Source organism: Rattus norvegicus, chromosome 11 (genome assembly GCF_021556685.1).
Source record: "Rattus norvegicus strain SHRSP/BbbUtx chromosome 11, alternate assembly SHRSP_T2T, whole genome shotgun sequence".
NCBI lineage: Eukaryota > Metazoa > Chordata > Mammalia > Rodentia > Muridae > Rattus > Rattus norvegicus.
In genome coordinates this window covers 42,732,750-42,752,113 of record NC_141544.1, presented here as the reverse complement: position 1 = coordinate 42,752,113, position 19,364 = coordinate 42,732,750, and the positions used below count along the sequence as shown (strand labels likewise).

Sequence of the window (19,364 nt, the reverse complement as noted above, 5' to 3'; positions counted from 1 at the left end):
AACACCTCTCATTAGCAGTTTAATTGTCCCCTCCCCAAATTAATAATATAGTGAAGAAGTTCTGTTTTCTGTGTAAGAAAGGTATAGGACTTGGAAAATTAGCAGTGGCTGGTGGCCTTTCTTGCCTACACGGGGTTTCCTATCTCCTAGTACCATGAACTCAACAGAAAACTTAACTCTCATTTTGACATTGCTTAAAAGGTCTCCGTGGCATCTACCCTTATAATAAATAGGTCTGTCTGTCTCTCTCTTTGTCTATCTGTGTCTCTCTGTCTCTTTCTCTCTCTCTCTCTCTCTCTCTCTCTCTCTCTCTCTCTCTCTCCCTCTCTCCCTCTCCCATTTTTTTAAACAACGTTCTCTTCTCCCTTCAGCGTTGGTTAACTTTAGTATTCTGATAGTCACTAGTAGAGCATGAAATCTGTTAACCACGTTCCGGTATGAAACGGTAAGTATAACGTGAGCTTCAGAATGTGATGAGAAGTTAAAGCAATGTCCTTGCAGCAGTACATCTGGGTGAGCACACACCACACCCAGGGACCACATATCCTAAGATGTAGACTGGACGAGGAATAAACATAGGTGAGGGACCCTGTGTGTTGAGCCGCTCAGCCTGTTCTTTTTTTTTTTTTCTCCTTTAAAAGCAAGGATATTAAGTAATTTATTAATCGATTGTGGGTTTTTTTTATCTTTATTAACTTGAGTATTTCTTATTTATATTTCGATTGCTATTTCCCTTCCCGGTTTCTGGGCCAACATCCCCCTAACCCCTCTCCCTCCCCTGCTATATGGGTGTTCCCCTCCACATCCTCCCCCCATTACCACCCTCCCCCCAACAATCCCATTCACTGGGGGTTCAGTCTTGGCAGGACCAAGGGCTTCCCCTTCCACTGGTGCTCTTACTAGGATATTCATTGCTACCTATGAGGTCAGAGTCCAGGGTCAGTCCATGTATAGTCTTTAGGTAGTGGCTTAGTCCCTGGAAGCTCTGGTTGCTTGACATTGTTGTACATATGGGGTCTCGAGCCCCTTCAAGCTCTCCCAGTCCTTTCTCTGATTCCTTCAATGGGGGTCCCGTTCTCAGTTCAGTGGTTTGCTGCTGGCACTCGCCTATGTATTTGCTGTATTCTGGCTGTGTCTTGCTGAGCCCGTTTTGTGCAGGGTAGGAAAGAGGGTGGAAAAAGCAGCTCGATGCCCTTTACCAGGAAACAGGTGAGAAGTACTAATGTCCTTTTGTTTGCACTGGCAGGCTAGTGTGGAGGATGGAGATTAATGGACCTAGTGACATTTACTTTTACAAGTAGTTACTTTTAGAATGATCTAAAAATACATTTCCCCCCCTGCTGCGTAAAAACAATCTGAACAACAGGGGGAAAAAATTCCAAAGTGTAACCCAAAACATAGCCGTGCCCCTGTGCTTACAGGGTACTTCCTGTTGCTGAACGTGCAGAACTGAGCCCTGGTCTCTGTCCTGTGTTCTGCAGGGTTTTTGCTTTCTTCTGTGGACGAAGATGGCGTTCGAAGGCTCTACGTGAACAGCGTCAAGGAAACCGGGCTAGCTTCCAAGAAAGGTAAGACTGGAGCCGTGGATGCTTGTTTGCATCATTTTATTTTGCTCTTTTTGAGACAGGGCCTTGGTATGTAGCTGAGGCTGACTTGGAACTCCTGATGCGGCTCAAGCTGGTCTTGAACTCATGTTCTTTCTGCATCAGCCTCTCCAGTGTTAGGATCTACAGACCTGCCAACCTCCCACCCCCACCCCAGTGGCCCTTGTTTATCTCATAGTTTCCCTTTTGAGAAGCACATTTTCAGAAAGGTTGTGCATAAAGAATTTGTTTCCTTCCAGACGACCTCAAGGAGGTGGGTTTTACATCATGAATTTGGGTGTGTGACTCTGAGCCTGTGTCCAAGGGATTACTGCAAAGTTCTCTTCTAACTACAGTTGTTCTTTATCTTCTGGGAGCCCTGGGGCTCGCAGGAAGCAGAGCTTTAGTCCTCAGCGCTCAGAGGCATGGCCTGAACCTGTAGCACCCTCCTCAGAAGTGGCTTTTCCACTCTGTCACTTCCTGGAAAGTCTGCAGATGTTGAATTTCGATCCAGCCTCCTCGTCCCGCCCTCAGCTCTCCCCTGCTATGTCTTCCTTTGGCCCTCCAAGAGCTTACTTAGCATGTGTTTCGGCTGCCTCTGAGCCCCGTGCTCCTTCTTTGTATTCTCAGGGTCCCTTCTCAGCCTAGGTAACCATGGCCTGTGGATTCTACTAGCCGCACCCTGAAAAATCTTCTGGGTGATGGGCTGTTAAGGAAAAGTTATGTAAATACTGGACACATACATGGTCGCTTTCGTCCCTGTCATCACTCCCTGAGCAACGCCATGTGGTCAGCCCTTTTCATAGCATACATGTTGCTTTAGGCATTACCGGCCACTCGCCGATGATTTAAGTACGGCTAAGCACAAATCTGACCCCACTCTATCAGTGGGTGTAGTCAAGGGGCGCCTGGAATCCTCCTGCTGGGGGTACAAGAGAAGATGGAGCCCGTGTGCTCCGTCAGCATTAGGATCACTAACAGAACGAACGGTGTGGCTCAAGTGCACAGAAATTTTCCCTCTCACAGTTGAAGGGGGCTGAAAGGCTGAAGCCAAGGTATTGAGAGGATCGATTCCTTTCAGAGCCTCAGGGAGGAATTGGTCAGATGTCTCTTAGATCTGGTGGCTGCCAGCCATCCCCAGCGATCTGAGGTTTGCAGCCGCAGCCGATGTTCCCGTTTTCTTTCTTTCTTTTTTTTCCTATTGTGCGCAGCATGGCCGTTTCTCTGTGTCCCTAGCCTTTCCGTGGCGATCCTCTAAGGAGAGACCACTCGCTTCAACACTTACCCTAAGTTCCCGTGAGGTTTTCGGAGGTTTACTTTGACTTAATAATGTCTCTGACATAATATAGTTACAACAACTATTGTAATTATCTCCACCACATGTGCCTGAACCTCTTTCTGAGGGGGGTTGCTTCCCGATGCCACAGGTAGACATTATTGTTGTTTTGTTTTGTTTGAGGGGGCAGTGCTCAGTTCATTATACTTAAAAAACATGAAGGTGGGTCAGTAAGCCTCAGACACCGCCTCCCTTCATTCTTGGTGTGGAATTTTTAGTTCCCTCGAGGCAATGGGAAAATCATACAGGAGCCCAGCTATACTGTCAGCTGTACTTAGATGTGGTTAACCAAGTCTGTTGTTAAGCGCTCTGAGTGGAGCGCCGGGGGCAGAGGGGTGCTGGTTCTTCCTGCCTCCATCCCTGCAGTAACTGAGCGTAGTACTGGGTGTCTGGCAGCCTGTGAGTGCCCCGTGTGGGTCATTTCTCCCTGTGCTGTAACAGTCGGAGAATCACGATCTGATCTCCAGTCTCTGTGCACAGACAGCACGCAGGTGACGTGTGAGGGAATCGTTTAAGTGCTAGCTATCATGGAGGAGAGCCTCCTTTCTGTTCCCTGTGTTTTTTCTAGACCACAGGCAGTCTGGGGCCCAGAGCTTGCAGAGGGGGCCAAGCTGTATCTCAGCCAAGAGCAGAGACAGGGCTCGCTCCCCTCCAGACCCGGTGACTGATCTTTATCGCTTTCAGCAGGATGAGTGTGCTGTTGGCGTGGCCAGGGGTGGGGGATCTCCTGGCATTAGTCACATCCTGTTCCTTTGACTCTGAGAACCCCGGTGCTTGATGAAAACAGATGTCTCCCCGGCACCCTACTCAGGGCAGGCAGTGCCAAGATGAGGCACTCGGGGCGTTAGACCTAGCAATTAATGAAAACATACATCCCAACTCACACCCTTCAGGGCTAACTGTGGGACACACGTGCCATTTGTGCACTCTGAGTACCAACTATCCCCCTTCCCCAGATTCCATCCACGCCACCAGTTTAGCTTAAGTCTGTTGTACAGTCAACCTTTGATACCTGTAGTCTGTGAGATATCTCCTCCCCACATCCAGCGAGTCCAAGCTCTTTGACTACCCATGAGCATGTAGGATGGAGCTCTGACAGGCTTTGGAACACAGCCCAGGTGCCTGCCTCCCGGTTAAAATGACCAGAGTCTGTTGAGAAGAGAGACCAGGGGAGCGCTGCCTACTCGGATCTGAACATCTGTTGCATGAACACACCCCTTCATTTTCCTTGTCTGGCCACACTGGGCTTTGGCTCTCCTGTGCTGCATCTGGGTCCCTTGGTCCCATTCCCACCCTTTGCTCTTCACACACAGGCCATGTGACATTGGGCCTCATATTGGTCACTCCTGCAAGACTGGCTCTTGTACCTTCGTGCGCCCTTTGACCTCTCCACCCCCACCCCCACTCATCACAGCCCTGTTTGGACTGTCATTCTCACTTGGAGATCACCAAAGAGCTATTTATCATCACCCAGTATTTACACGGCAGCCGCACGGGACATAGCCCGGTTGAGAAAGGCATCCACCATCTTGCTCCAAACAGTTTGCGTGCTGCATAGATACAGTTTCCATGGCCAGTTGTTATCTCCAGGGTTGGTTGGAGATGAATAAGAACATGGAGAACCAACGTCTATGGAGTATCTTCAGGCTGTTCAGTGTCTGCTCAGTGTCTATCCACACAATTAGCTTAATTTGAGAGACTGAGTCTGGGGGTAACTCAGTAACCGCCAACGGTCACAGAGCCGGGCTATGCCGCAGCCGTGACAGAAGGACGACACAGTGAGGTTCTTACAGCACAGCACTGCTGATGGCCCCCTCTTCTCAATGCTCATCCTGAGAAGAACTCGCCCTGTGTTGTCTTCCGGTGCTGCCATAACAAACTCCTGGAGGCTGAGTGGCTTACGCCAGCAGCAGCAGTTGATGTCCTTGTGGTTCCAGAGAAGCCAGTCAGGGTTTCACTGGCTACTCCCTCCCCCCTTCCCCCCAGGGTTCTTGTGGAGAGAAACCGCTCCAGTCTCATCCAGTTTCTAATGGCTCCATATATTTGTGGGCTTGTGGCTATAACACTGTCGGGCATAAGGCCTGACAAACGGAATCCAATATCTCATGGTTCCAACAGTAAAGATTCTCTTTCTAAGGAAAGTGGCACCCCCAGGTGCCAGACCAGGGACGTAGTTTTCGGGGGCCAACACTCACAACCACGCGGAGGCTCACAACCAGGCTCTTACCCTGCTGATTGCATGAACCTTCTCTCTGAAAAACTTCCTTCCTAAGTGGTTGCTGGCACTCAGATCTTTGTATCCTAATATCTAATATCCTGCAATATCTAAATTATGGTTATTTGAGTTGTTGGAGAAAAGACCAAAGCCAGTCATGGTGGCACACGTGTATTAATTATCCCAGCACCCGAGAGGCGAAGGCAGGGCTTCTGAGAGTTCAGAGTCAGACTGGGCCATTTAGTGAGTTCCAGGACATCCACACCCATGCGTGCTCTCGCTCTCCTTCTCTCCCTCTCTCCCTCCACCCCCCCCCCACATGCACACATATACATGCATACATATACATGTACACACATGCACACATACACATGCACACACACACCCGCACACATACACATACACATACACTCACACATGCACACATGCACGTCTGCACCAAAACCAAACAGCAACATTCCATATATTGGAATTTTTTATTTTTCTGTTTAAATATTATACTGCTCTAGATTTTTTTTTTTTTTACCCAAAGATGAGTCATTTTAGGCTAGAGAGATGGTTCAGTGGCTAAAATCACTGGCTGCTCTCCCATAGGTCCTGAGTTCAATTCCTAGCACCCATGTGGAGGCTCGCAACCTCTCTAACTATAGTCCCATGGAATCTGATGCTCTCTTCTGGTGTGCAGATGGGCCCTCGGAGAAAACGCACATATAAATAACCAAATAGCGCTTAAAAAAACAAAGATTTGCTTACCCAGCAGAATTTTACCTTTGACACAAAAACGTTCACATTTCATTTCCATCTCCTCAGCGCTCGGGGCGTGCATGCATGCGTGTGTGCATTTTGTGCTCAGTGATGGGTGTTGTAAGTTTTGAAAATCTGAGCCAGGATAGCCAGGGTGTGCTCCAAGTCTGAGAAGTGAGAACTCTCTGAAATCTAGATTTAGAATCTAGATCCTTCTACAGAGTCAGAGCTGGGATCCATGACTCCTCTCAGGTCCTGTCTGCCTCAGTCCCTTCCTCCCTCCCTCTGTCCCTTAGCAGTGTGCTCCTTCCCTCGGCCTCCCTCTGCCCAAGCAGTGGGAATGTAATTAAGGTTTGGAACTGCCCCTGTGTTGGTCACAGCTTCGTGTTCTCCCAGGTTAGACTTGTTCCCAACTAGGCACATGAGTTCCAAACATTATTCTTTTCCCAGATGTGCTCCGCCAAGGTTGCAGAAACCTGTGGGGACCCTACCAAAATGAAACTCGAGATGTGCTTTCCCGGGTGCGGGGGCCAAAGGCAGGGGCAGTGATAACAACTGCATTAGCTTCTGTAAATTGTCATCTCTCTATAAGTTTGGGGGGGGGGAGGGGAAATCCCAAAACAGCAACCTTACTGTGATAGAAAGAAGCAACTTCCTGCATTTTTGTTTCCTAAAAATGTTTGATGGACACAAATGTGTACACTGTTGCCGGGGTTCCAAGGCGCCTGCATCTTGGAGAGTTAACCAGAATTGACATTTGAAAAGGGAAACTGGCAGATGCTTAGAGCACATCCAAGGATTAGTGATTGTTGAGGTGACTCACTGGGGTCAGAAGAGGAGGGCTAGAGCAGTGGTTCTCAACCCGTGGGGTCGAATATCAGATATCCAGCACCTCAGATTCAGAACAGTAGCAAAATCACAGTTGTGACGTAGCAACAAAAGCAATCTTGTAGTTGAGGGTCACCCCAGTGTGAGGAACTGTATTAAAGGTCCACAGCATTGGGAAGGCTCTAGAGTCCTCTCACACCTGGTTGAGCACTGCAGCCTGCTCACAGCAGCCCTGAGACTATGAGACTCGGCAGGAGAGCTGGGCGTACCCCTCCTGACAGAACTTGCAAGTTGTTGTGCTCTGGTTTGTGTGACATTAAAACTTTTCCATCGTGCGTTGGCAGGCCTGAAGGCGGGGGACGAGATTCTTCAGATCAATAACCGTGCCGCTGGTACCCTGAACTCATCTATGCTCAAAGATTTCCTCTCACAGCCCTCTCTGGGCCTCCTGGTGAGGACCTACCCTGAGCCAGAGGGAGGAGTGGAGCTGCTAGAGAACCCACCCCACCGAGTGGACGGCCCTGTGGACCTTGGCGAGAGCCCCCTCACCTTCCTCACCAGCAACCCAGGTATGCTGTGCCCAGGGTTGCGCTTCACCCAGCCGTGCCTCAGGAGGTCTACCACTCTCTGCCGACCTCAGGGCCTGCTCCTGCACGCCTGGGAAGGTATTAGTGAGTGGAGCTGATAGCCAGCCCTGGGCTTCCTGTTGGCATTTCAAAAGGAAAGAGAAGGCGTTTTTGTCACGGAATGTCTATTTTGCTACAAGTCTGCTGGTCCTACTCAGAAAAGTTTTGTTTCTTTGCTCATTGTCATCTTGGAGAGCGGTGAGTGTTGGGAGGCCACCATTTCATGGTTATGGATAGAGACACAGGGATCACATCCGATCCTGGGATACTGAATCCTACTGCAGCCTTCTCCGGCTCCCTCATCGAAGTCTACCCCACCTTGCTTCTCTTCCTTTGTGAGAGAGAGTAGATGCTTAGTGAGGAAACTTGTCCAGCAGGCGTTTGGTTGGCTTGGATCCCGTGAACATGAATTTGTTCAGTGGAAACCCTGCCCCACCCTGTCCCCTCCACTGACCTTCCCCAGTTTCTTCCCTGTGCCTTCTGGCCCTCATTCTGATGGAAAAACCTTGGTGCCTTCTGCCGTGGCAGCCTTCCTGGGACCCCCACAGAGTTAGTGCCCAGCCCTAACCCCAGCTCTGTGCCCTGCAGTGTGTGTCTGGGCTGCAGCCGCAGCGTGCTGTTTGGTTTAAGTCTTCTTCTGACAGGCTCTCACTTTGTAGCCCGGACTGGCTTGGAACTCCTTGAATAGCCTAAGTTGGTCTTGAACCCGAGATTTCCCTGCCTCAGCTTTCTCAGTACTGGGATGAGAGGACAACGTCTCCATGCCTGGCTTGTGTGATGTTCGCCTTCCTTGCCTCCCTGTCTGTCTGTCTGTCCATCCGTCTGTCCAGCTTGTCTGTTTTCTGAGAACAGGTGTCTTTTCTTAGCTTCCCACACAGGTGACCCATTCCCACCTAGTGAGCAGGCAGAGGGCCTGTATGGTCTGTGCTAAGTTCTGGGTTGAGGTGCTAGTCTTGGTTTCAGACTTATTTTCTCTTCATCTCGTGTTTTCACGGGGAGGAAAGAAGTCTGAGGCAGTGGCAGTGTCTCATGCAAGCAGGATGGTGATGGTTGTGGATCTCTAGATTCAGTGTCTGCCTTGTATCGTGTGTGTACGTGTGGGTGCGTGTGCGCACGTGCGTGTGCATGTGTGTGTATGTGTACTTGTACGTGTGCATGTGTATATGTACTTGTATGTGTGTGTGCATGTGTATGTGTGTGTGCATGTGTGTACATGTGTATGTGTGTACATGTGTATGTGTGTGCATGTGTATGTATACGTGTGTGCATGTGTTTGTACATGTATGTACATGTGTATGTGTACGTGTGTGTGTGTGTGTGTGTGTGTGTGTGTGTGTGTGTGCATGTGTATCGTTCATCACCACTGTCATATTCTACAGCTTGCTGCTTAAGCGAGAGGCCCTGCGATTGCTCGTGGTTTTGTTTAGTGGCTCTGGCAAGAGTTTGGTAATTTGAAGCTTCAGAAACCTGGTTGTGCTTAGTTACCATTGACCTCTAGGGTTGCCCTGTCATGATGGTCTTCACACTTCAAAAGCTTGGCAAATGCCAAGGAAAGGGGAACAAGACCATGGAGGCTGCCTCTCAGATGGCCACAAGGTGGCACTTGTAATCCTACCAAACCGGCCTCTATTCTGAGACCAAACGAGTCTTGTGAAGCGCAATTAGATTGTTTAAGGACTTTGTGTGCAGGCACACAAGACGTGTGTGTGTGTGTGTGTGTGTGTGTGTGTGTGTGTGTGTGTGTGTGTGTGTGTGACTGTGTTTGGATTAACTCTCTATCATTGTCATTTCTGTTGTGTATAGATACAAATTCAGAACTACAATATTATAATCCACAAACAGAAACCGGGCCACCCCACCTGATTTTGAGTGACCGGGATCTGCCTGTTCACATCTTGAGTTCTCTCCCCATCACAGTGGCTGACTGAATGGTGGTGGGGCCTCCAGGTCTGCAAAGCCATAGAGTATCACACTCTGGGCCCTTAGAGATAAATTTGTACACCCTTGTATAGCCAGACTCTCGCTCACAGTCTGCTTCCTTACTTCCTGTTACTGTCTATTCCTTACTGAAAAGATCATTTGTATATGCACAGATTATTTCCATCAGTGTCCTTAAGGGAGTGTCTGCTTTTGAAACAGGGGCTAGCTGTATAGCCCGGATTAGCCTATATCACTATATATCCCTAGTTAGCCCCATGTTTGGGAACCTCCTGCCTCAGCCCCTTGCATTCTGAGATCAGAGTAGACTAGGCACAGTTGTTTTTAGTGAAAAGTGTTCTTGCCTGTATGAGTCTGTTTTAGAAGGAGCTGGGTGTATTCTGTGTATAGACTCACTGTCTTGCCTTTGATGGAGTCTTATACACAACACTGGGTTTCCTGTCACACACACACACACACACACACACACACACACACACACACACACACTCACACCCCGTAGTAGACCAGGCACCTGTGGAGGCTCTGTGCCAACCCTACTGAACCGACGACCTGGTCCAGAACAGTAACGCCGCTCCGACTTTGGAGCTTTCTGGAGGGATTTGTTCTCTTCTTTGTTATTTCCAACCAAATGGCTGTGACATGGAGCTCGTGGGCCCCACCTGGGTCTCCACCTTCCGAGTGCCTCCACTTCCTGATCCTTATTTAGCAGCGGAAGATAACAGGGAAAGCGAGGAAACAGGATGGGACACCCAGCCAGCCTGCCCCACATCAAGGCAGAGATAACGCACGCTCAGCAGATGACCTAAGCGAGCACAGAGCGGTTGGACAATGAGTCGGCCGGACTCCAACCTGGGCCTAAATTTAGAAGTAACTAAAAATAAGAATCATCCGGAGTGACGAGTTTGGGGGTTCAGTGCTGAGGTGTCTTTAAGATGGTCATCCTGAACATTTAGTGATCTAGGTGGGGAGTGTGAACACCTCAGGGGCTCTGAGGCCCACGTGAGCCCTGGTACTGACTGTCCTGCATGCAGGATTGACTAGGCCTTCCCCTGAGAGCCCTGATTGAAGGTTGTGATTCTCTTTCAAGTTCTGGTTATTTCTGAACCCCTTTCTCATATGGAAGCTTGAACCCTGTAGGTAGAAACATCATAGACTGATGGTTAAAAATAGGCCCCGGACCAGGTTCTTGGGGACTGTGTTCATTTTGATGTTAGCCCCTGGTCCTGTGGGTCCTGATTCAGCACTCTACACTGTGTCCTCATTATGAAGGGAAGACAAGAGGACACTGCTATCTTGCTAGGTCCGTGTGACGGTTAAATGAGTCAATGAAATGTTTGGAGTTAACAGTAATCATATTAGAAACAGTTCCCATCCTAAGCCAATCTCTATCACCAAGCACATGGGATTGTCTGACCGACAACCAGTCGCCCCTCCTCCCCACCTGCTCTTCAGCTCCCGCCAGCAGCAAGTGGCTTCTCTGACAGCTTCATGAACGTCTGCAAGCTACAGTTTCTGGGTGGCAAGAAGGAGTTCTGTATTCCCGGGCGCCGAGCCCCTGGAGCTCATTGCACGGCTGTGTCCCTCGGTTTCTTATGGAGTGACTCCCATAGAGTTGGAGCCACGTAGCCCACCAACTCTCCATTCGTAGACTCTCTCTGACCTGGGTCCTAGTGACAACCAGAGTGTGATACCATTTCAGGACCCACGCCATTGAGGTTTTTTATGTTGGAAATCCGTGAACTGACCACAGAGTGCATTTTCTCCTCACTCCCTGTGAGAGAGGAACGCACAGCTTGCATCTCTTAATTGTCTTCGTGTTGCCTTGGAAGCCCAGGTCTGCGCTGCCATCGATTCTAAGACCCAGTTCCAGTCCTCCTTTCCTCACTCTTTCTCTCCCAAGCACGTGTTCATGAACACGCCAGGAAGGGAGCCGAGGCATAAAAAGGGGGAGTTCCCTCAGCGAGTGTGGTTCTAGGAGGATCCCTGAAGTGAAGGGGAGGCGGGGTGAGAACCTGGAAACAGAGTTTCTAAGAAGCCCCCAGTAAGTTCTTACATTTTGGGTCAGGCAGTTCTCTGTCTGGTGTGAGGTTCTGTGCATCCCCATAATCTCCCTGAGACCGTAGTACTTGCCCAACCCAAGCAAAATGCCCCAGACACTGCCACTGCCCCCCCTCCCCCTGAAAGATCTCCCCTAGTCAAGCACCCCTGCCAGGTTCATTAGAAGGTATCTGCCTCGTTCAGCTGAGCGTCTCAGCCAGCCTCCGTGCTGTGCGGGAAGACAGATACAGATCCTGAGTTTCTTGGAAGCCTCCTGAAGCACTTATGCATTAGTAATGCGCTCATCTGCCACTCCCCTTTTCTGCCAGGCATGCTAAGGAAAGAGAGAAGGACACGTTTTTAATGGTGGCTTCTTCAAAATGAGTAAGTATTGCGGCACAGGATAGAGACCAAGAAATTCATCCACGAAACAAGGCTACTTGCAACAGTAATTATGCAGAAAGCCAACTTCTATGCAAACTGTAAGAATTATCGTTAAGTGGCATCTGGGGTCTCTTTTCAGAAGTTGCCAGGATAGGGCCAGGAACAGCGATAGAAGTCTGTCATGCCGTCACTTGGGTGACAGGCAAGATTACTGAGAGAGGTAAACTTAAGTAATGTAGCAAGTACTAGTGTCTCTGTCTCTCTCTGTGTCTCTGTCTCTCTCCCTCCCTCCTTCCCTCCCTCCTTCCTCCTCCTCCTCCTTCTCTCTGTCTCTCTCTCTCTCTTCCTCCCTCCCTCCCTTCCTCTTCCTCCTCCTCCTCCCCCCCCCCCCCATTGTGTCTCTCTTAAGTTCTGTTATCAGAGCTGATGTTCATTTCAGTGCAGTGCCGCTCTGGTGTATGCTCCCTAGACATCTACTTGGCTGACTGAGGTGAGGCAGGCATCTTGCTTTATCTCAGTGAGGAGCCTGCACTTCTGTGGTAAAGGACACCGGGCTCTCTAACAGGACAACTGCCTGCCGCTTCTTATTTTAAAGTGGCAATTCTTGCATTTTGAGCTAGAGAGAGCTGAGCCTCGGTGATGGACAGCAGGCCAGTGACACATTAGAGACCGTTCAGACCAGCCCAGATTGGAGAGCCCAAGCCAGACCCTTTGATAGGCTTCCAGCGTTATTTGTCTGCCGCTGAGAGGAAGCTGTGTGCCTTGGTGAGCACAGATGCACCTCCTGCAGGAAGTAGATTCCCTGGCATCTGGGTCACAGGAAAGGCCCCTGTGTTTGCAAGACTAAGGCACTTGGGTTCAAAGGAGGAATTGTTTGCACCAGGCCCAGACAGCGCAGGATCTGCCTGGCCAGTGAGAGCCTTCTGTGCCATACACAGATGGAAGGCCCCACTTTGTTCTGACGTGACATGGAGATTTCCCAGGGCTCTGCTCTGAGGGAGCAGGGAGGGACACCACAAAAGAGCAAGTGCTTAGCTCTGTCTTCTTGCAAACAAATCTGGTCCAGCCCAGTAGATTCCCTGAAGACTCACATGGTCTCTGTTTGGTGATAAAAGTTCGCAGACACATGCGCCTTGTAAGCTGTTGGCACCCTTGCCTTCTGTCACTTAGCACAGTCTCTGTGGGTCCTGCTGGGGTGTGGAGGATCCAAACGCCTTGTCTTGATTTGCAGCAAGAGTTGATTGACGACAGCTGCCAGATTCAGCGTGTGTTGTGTTAGGGGTGGGGGTAATTTTGCAGACTGGGGGCCTTCATTTTTATTGTTTTTAAAAATCATTAGTGTTGGAGTGGGAGAGATGGCCGAGCAGTTAAGAACAGTTGTTTATCTTGCAGAAGACCCAGTTTTAATCCCCAGCACCCACATGGCGGCTCACAACTGTCTGTAATTCTAGTTCAGATACCCTCTTCTGGCCTCTCTTGAGGGAAGCACATAGAGCAAGCACATCTATACACACAGGCAAAACACCAGTGCACAGGAAATAAAAATAACTCTGGAAATCATTAATGTATTTTACTTTTGCTCCAAGCTCACAAGATCAGTCATACCCAAATCCAAAATCTTTATGACCTTGTATTTGATTACATTTCTATTTTATGGTCTCGTGTGTGTGTGCACTCGTGCACATTGTACATGTGCATTTATCATGGCCCGTGTGAAAGCCAGTGGACGATGTGCAGAAGTCAGCTCTTTCCTCCTGCCATGTGTGTCTCTCAAGTTGAACTCAGATCTGTAGGCTTGGCGTCCAGCTGCCTTTACCTGCTGAGCTACCTCTCCCACCCAAATTTGTTTTCTTTTTGACACAGGGTCTTACTCTACCCCAAGGTGGCCTCTGACTTACCACCTAGCCCAGGTTAGCTCAACCTTGAGATCCTTGGTCCTTAGCCTGGTGAGTGGTGGGTTCCATACCTGCACAGCCTGCAGGCCCACTCAGTGCTGGGTTCCATACATGTACCATCCTGCAGGCCCACTCAGTGCTGGGTTCCATACTTGTACCATCCTGCAGGCCCACTCAGTGCTGGCTCCATACCTACACCTTCCTGCAGGCCCACTCAGTGCTGGGTTCCATACCTACACCTTCCTGCAGGCCCACTCAGTGCTGGGTTCCATACCTACACCTTCCTGCAGGCCCACTCAGTGCTGGGTTCCATACCTACACCTTCCTGCAGGCCCACTCAGTGCTGGGCTCCATACCTACACCTTCCTGCAGGCCCACTCAGTGCTGGGTTCCTTACCCACGCCACCCTGCAGGCCCACTCAGTGCTGGGTTCCATACCTACACCTTCCTGCAGGCCCACTTAGCGTGTGCTCAGCTGCCTCACGTTACCTGTTGGTCTCCACATGTGTCGGCTGCTCACACTGATGCCTATTATGGGGTGGACATGGAATTCTTTGAATCGCGTAGCTGTGACACGATGGAAAACTAAAACGGAAGCATAGCCCAACAGCCAAATCCCAGACGAATGCCTTTGGGGTTGTCAGTTTTTTCTCACCCCACTCCCACCCATCCATCAACCTCATTTTCTCGTCATTTAAATTACAGTCTTAGTAATAACTTTTTTCTAGGGGCTGGGGAGATGGTTTGTTATTTAAAGGAGTTGCCACCAAGCCTGACAACCTGAGTTTGATTCCTCAGACACACATGGTGAAAGAGGAGCCATTTCCTGAAAGTTTTACACACACACAAACACACACACACACACACACACACACACACACACACACACACACACACTTCCCTTTCTGGAAATGTTTGCCCTAGAGAATTTGCTTGCCTTGAACACATTGATTATATATTTCATCAAGTCTTGGGTTGTTTTTTCCTTCCTATTTATTTCTCACTGAGTCCAGAGAAAGACAAAATGAATGCAGTATGATCTGGATAAGCGACAGGTAAATTGTAAGGTAAAGTCTTGTGGATGGGTTTGCCTTGTGCCGGTCTCAGCCAGCGGGAGGAGGGCCAGTGAATGACTTACAAAGGTTTTTAGACCTCAAAATGTATTTAGAAACCAGGGGCGCTCTCACCTGTCCACACCGGTGGGTTTGATTTGTGGTAGCTTTTGAGCCAGCAGGCTCTTCCCGAGGGTGCTTGGGCTTCCTTACTCTCCTGTGGGAGCCTCCTCTGTGCCAGGCCATGTGCAAGACTGGGATGCAGGCGGACTTTTTCCTGCCTTAGCCAGTTCATAGCCTCCTCCTCAGCCTGTCTTCAGCTCTTACACTGGTTTCTAACAGAGCTGCCTGTGAGGGCGCCATTTCCTGATGAATGAGGGTGAGAACACCCTAAAGGAGAGGACGGTTCCATCAGCCTCTGTTTTGGAAGAGTGGCTTCTGTATAAAGACCACTGCAGAGTCTGGAAAGCAAGTGTGTGTGTGTGTGTGTGTGTGTGTGTGTGTGTGCATGCATGTGCGCACATGTGTGAGTGTGTATGTGAGCGTGTGGGTAAGCCCACTGAATATGGGAAGGAGACCATATTCAGATCAGACCCTGTCCTATGCTTCCCCTCAGCATTCCTGAAGCCGGCCATGGTCACTTCCTCTGTCCTGTTTACTTTGGTCATTAGCACCCAGCCCTGACCCGTTAGTGGTTACTGTCACACAGGACTTCAGTCCTCTGTAACCTGGCAGCGTGGGCCAGCCTCAGGGCCAGCCTTGGAGACTCTGCTGAGTGCCTCACCCTCACGTGGCCTGTCTGAGGCTTCCTTATTGACCCTGCTCTTGCTTGCATGTAATTGGGTCTCCATCACATGAGCCACACATATATTCGATCTTCAATGGGTCCTCCTCTCCACGAAGCCCACCATCCCTGAGGCTGTAGTTTGAAGTTTCTCTGCAGGAACATACGCTGTGCCACTTGGGCCCTGGCGAGAAATGTGTCTATGTTCACTTAGACTCTTTCTACAAATCAAAGCAAGTCTTGACCCAGCCTGGCACTGTGCTCCAAGTAGGGTAAGAGGGACTGAGCTTGTGACTTTTGCAAGCCTCAGACCTGTATTGTGTGCCCTTGCCTTCTCTCTTGCTAGTTGTATTTGCCCGATACATTTCCGATGGAGAGACTTAAAACTTAGATTGTTTACGTTTTTGCTTGTGTCCACCTGGTGCTGTTTTCCTCGAATGGGGTGAGTAGAATCCAGGGGTTGTCTTTCCTTCTTTTTAATTCCAACACGGGCCATCAAGGCACTTGCGACATTTGTCAGATGTTTGTGTCTTTCCAGGCTGCATGCGGGCGTCTGCCAAGTGTCACACTTGCACCCAGGGGCGGGGGCTCTTCTGAGCAGTCTGTTCTATGCCCGTGCTGTGTTACTGCACGTTTATCTTGGGTTTCTCTCTGCAGGGAAAGGACCTGTCTTGTTTGTCTTCTTTACTGTCTTTGGTGCCGTTGGATTTTTATTCAAAAGAAAAAGAAATTAGTTCTAGGAAAGATGTTGCCAGTGTGGTCTGCTTGTGCAAGTTGCTAATCCTTGGGACTAGGGTTAGAAAATCACTCATGAATCAAGCTTAACCGTCATAAACGTTTGTATTGTCTGTGTCCTAACGGAGCCTGTAGAATTTACTCATTTATAGAGCGTTCTGGTGCCTGGTTGTGCTTTCCATCTTCTGACTCCTCTCCATGTGTTCTTGTTCACTTCTTGTATCGATCGTGCTACAGGGGCCTGGCTTTATACTGTCTTTATTTATTTATTTATTTATTTATTTATTTATTTATTTTTTAGCAGATTTGTGTATTCTGACCTGCTTCTGTGATCTCATTTCTGTCTCTATGATCTCATTTCATTTGTCTTACTTATTTTCCCTTCTCTTTCCCGACTTTCATTTTTAAATTCCATTTACAACTTACATAACCTGTCCCTGTTCTTTGACTGTTTGCTCTTACAGTTTGGACATGAATTCTCCCCCTCTGTTTTTTATTCACTCTACATCTGGGTCACAGCCCCTCTTCCCTCTTCCCTCTCCCATTCCTACCCCTACAAATCCCTCCCCTCACATCCTCCCACTGAAGTCCAACCTGGCAGTCCAAGTAGGGGAAGGGGATCCAATGACAGGGGACAGAGGCTGAGATAGCCCCTGCTCAGCTTGTTAGGGAACCCACATGGAGACCAAGCCGCACGTGTGCTACAGATGTTTAATGGTCTGGGTCCAGCTCCTACTTGCTCCCTGGTTGGTGTGTCAGACCTGCTGAGCTCTCGTGGACTCAGGTTGGTTGACTCTATGGGTCTCGTTGTGGTGTCCTTGACCCCTCTGACTTACTCACTTCTATCCCCGACTCCTCCCAGGACTCCCAAGCTCTCCCTGATGCTTGGATGTGGGTCTCTGCATGTTTCCATCCACTGCTGGATGAAGCCTCTCAGAGGCCAGTTGTGCTGGGCTCCCGTGTGCAGGCACATCGAGAGTGCCATTAATAGCGTCAGGGGTTGGCTCTCTCCCACGGGATGGGTCTCACTTGGGGCAGTCACTGGTTGGCCGTTCCTTCAGTCTCTGCTCCATCCTTGTCCCTGCACTTCTTGTAGGCAGGACAGATTTCAGGTAGGAGGTTTTGTGGGTGGATTGATGTCCCCACCCCTTTCTGGAAGTTGGACCTGATTCTTAACCTAGCAGAAACCAAAGTTAGTTTTTCTACTGCCTTCGTGACGGATGAATCAATTTTGACCTTGCAGAGCCTTTGAGTTTTAACCCCTTCAGCTTCGTTTCCTCGAAACTCCGTGAGGTTGTTTATGCCCAGGTGTCTTTCGGGGAGAGGAGGTGGGGGTTTATATTTTAAGCCTTACCTGTGTGTCAGCGTTTCATCATCTCAGCTTCTGAAACAGACTGCTTTAGGATTGTGTTTCTTCTTTTCCCCCTGAAGTACATCTTTTAGAGGGCATTTTGTTGTTGTTGTTGTTGTTGTTATCGGTGTTGTTGTTTGTCTTGGTGAGGTAAATGCCCTCACTCTGTTTCTAGGAAGTTCTTACTGTCATCTCTGTCTTGAGAGTCTTTCCCTGTTTGTTTGTTTGTTTATCTGCTTCCAGAGACTTAGAGTTTGGAGCCTCGCTCTTGCTCGACAAGGACTCTACCACCGAGCTCTCCTCCACCCCCAAACTCTCCACCCCCAAACTCTCCACCCCCAAACTCTCATGCGTGCTTTGTTGTTGTTGCTTTGCTTGTTTTATTGTTGTATTTGTTGTTTCGTGTTTGTGGGTGTTTTGCCTGAGTGTGTGTCTGTTCACCACATGTGCACAGTGTCCTGGGGCTGTAGTTACAGTTGTGAGCTGTCACGTGGGTGCTGGGGATCGAACCCTGCTCCTTCAGAAGAGCAGCCGGTGTTCTTCGTGACTGAGCCGCTACTCCAGTTCTTTTTTTTTTTTTTTTTTTTTTCTGGAGCTGGGGACCGAACCCAGGGCCTTGCGCTTGCTAGGCAAGTGCTCTACCAGTGAGCTAAATCCCCAACCCCATATAATGTACACTGTAGCTGTCTTCAGACACACCAGAAGAGGGCATCAGATCCCATTACAGATGGTTGTGAGCCACCATGTGTTTGCTGGGATTTGAACTCAGGACCTCTGGAAGAGCAGTCAGTGCTCTTAACCACTGAGCCATCTCTCCAGCCCGCTACTCCAGTTCTATCCCCAGACTTTCAATTGGTCTTTCCCCTTTCTTGGAGTAAGGCTCTGCTTTCCGACGGACTTAACAATCCGCTTACTTTGATTTGTGTCTTACCCCTCAATGGTTTAATTTCCACCGCCACAGCTCTGATTTTTAGAAATTCTGTTTATTTGCATGCTGCTTTCGACAGCACCTTTTATTTATTTATTTTTTAAATAATAATTTCAGCCTGGTCATTCGTTGTTGTTTTGTATCGGCCGGATTTCCGGTGTTCCTTGGTGTCCTCTGCCCTCACAGGAGGTTTGCTCTGTGTCGTCTGTCTCCTTGCTTGTGGCTGTGCTAATGCATACTAGGTTAGAGCATTCACACCGAGTTGCCTGCCCAGCCCTCTGGTGTCTTGTGAGGCTGGTTACGGCTTCCCGCTTTAGCCTGTTCCACCTCTGCACATTATGTGATACCCGTGAGGGTTGGCGTCACTCCGGTCCCCTGCCCCTGCGGTGAAATGCAGAAAGACCTGTGGTGGCTGTGGAGTTGGAATGAGAGTGAGTCCTGTAGGCTCATATACGTGAGTGTTTGGGTCCCAGTTGCTGGAGCTCCACCATGCTTTCCTGCCGTGATGATCTGGGCTCACTCTCTGAAGCCGTAAGCAAGCCCCAGTCAAAAACCTTTCTTCTATACATTCCCTAGGTCATGGTGTCTCTTCACAGCAATAGAGCAGTGACTAGGGCAAAAGGTTTCTCTGTCATTTCTTGGATGGAACCCTTCACACCCCTAAAGCCAGCCCCGTGATCATAATCTGAGGGAAGAGACTCGCCTTGCTCCCTTCTACTCTCTCCCCATGTTGTCCTGACTCAGAGGGTATTTCTCTTCCATGTGGCTTCAGGGCTGCGAGTCCCAGACAGTCTCCGTGTTCAGAGTCTTTGTGAGAAAGCGTTGGTGCGTCAGAGCCCAGTGTGGACAGCGGCCTGAGCATTGACTAGGAGCATTCAGAGCTACTAATTAGTCCGGGGTATCAGGCCTTGTTCTGTGTCTGTGG

General features: G+C 49.4%; 1 protein-coding gene across 12 annotated transcripts in view; it reads left to right on the top strand.

Annotated features, from left to right (window-relative positions):
- Nucleotides 1-19,364, top strand: part of Tiam1 (TIAM Rac1 associated GEF 1) — a 320,703-nt gene that overhangs the window by 263,646 nt on the left and 37,693 nt on the right. For all 12 annotated transcript variants that reach the window (XM_087576457.1, XM_087576448.1, XM_087576451.1 and 9 more), the window contains 2 exon segments: nt 1,482-1,568; nt 7,051-7,275. In XM_087576457.1, coding sequence (XP_087432583.1) covers nt 1,482-1,568; nt 7,051-7,275 — 312 coding nt within the window.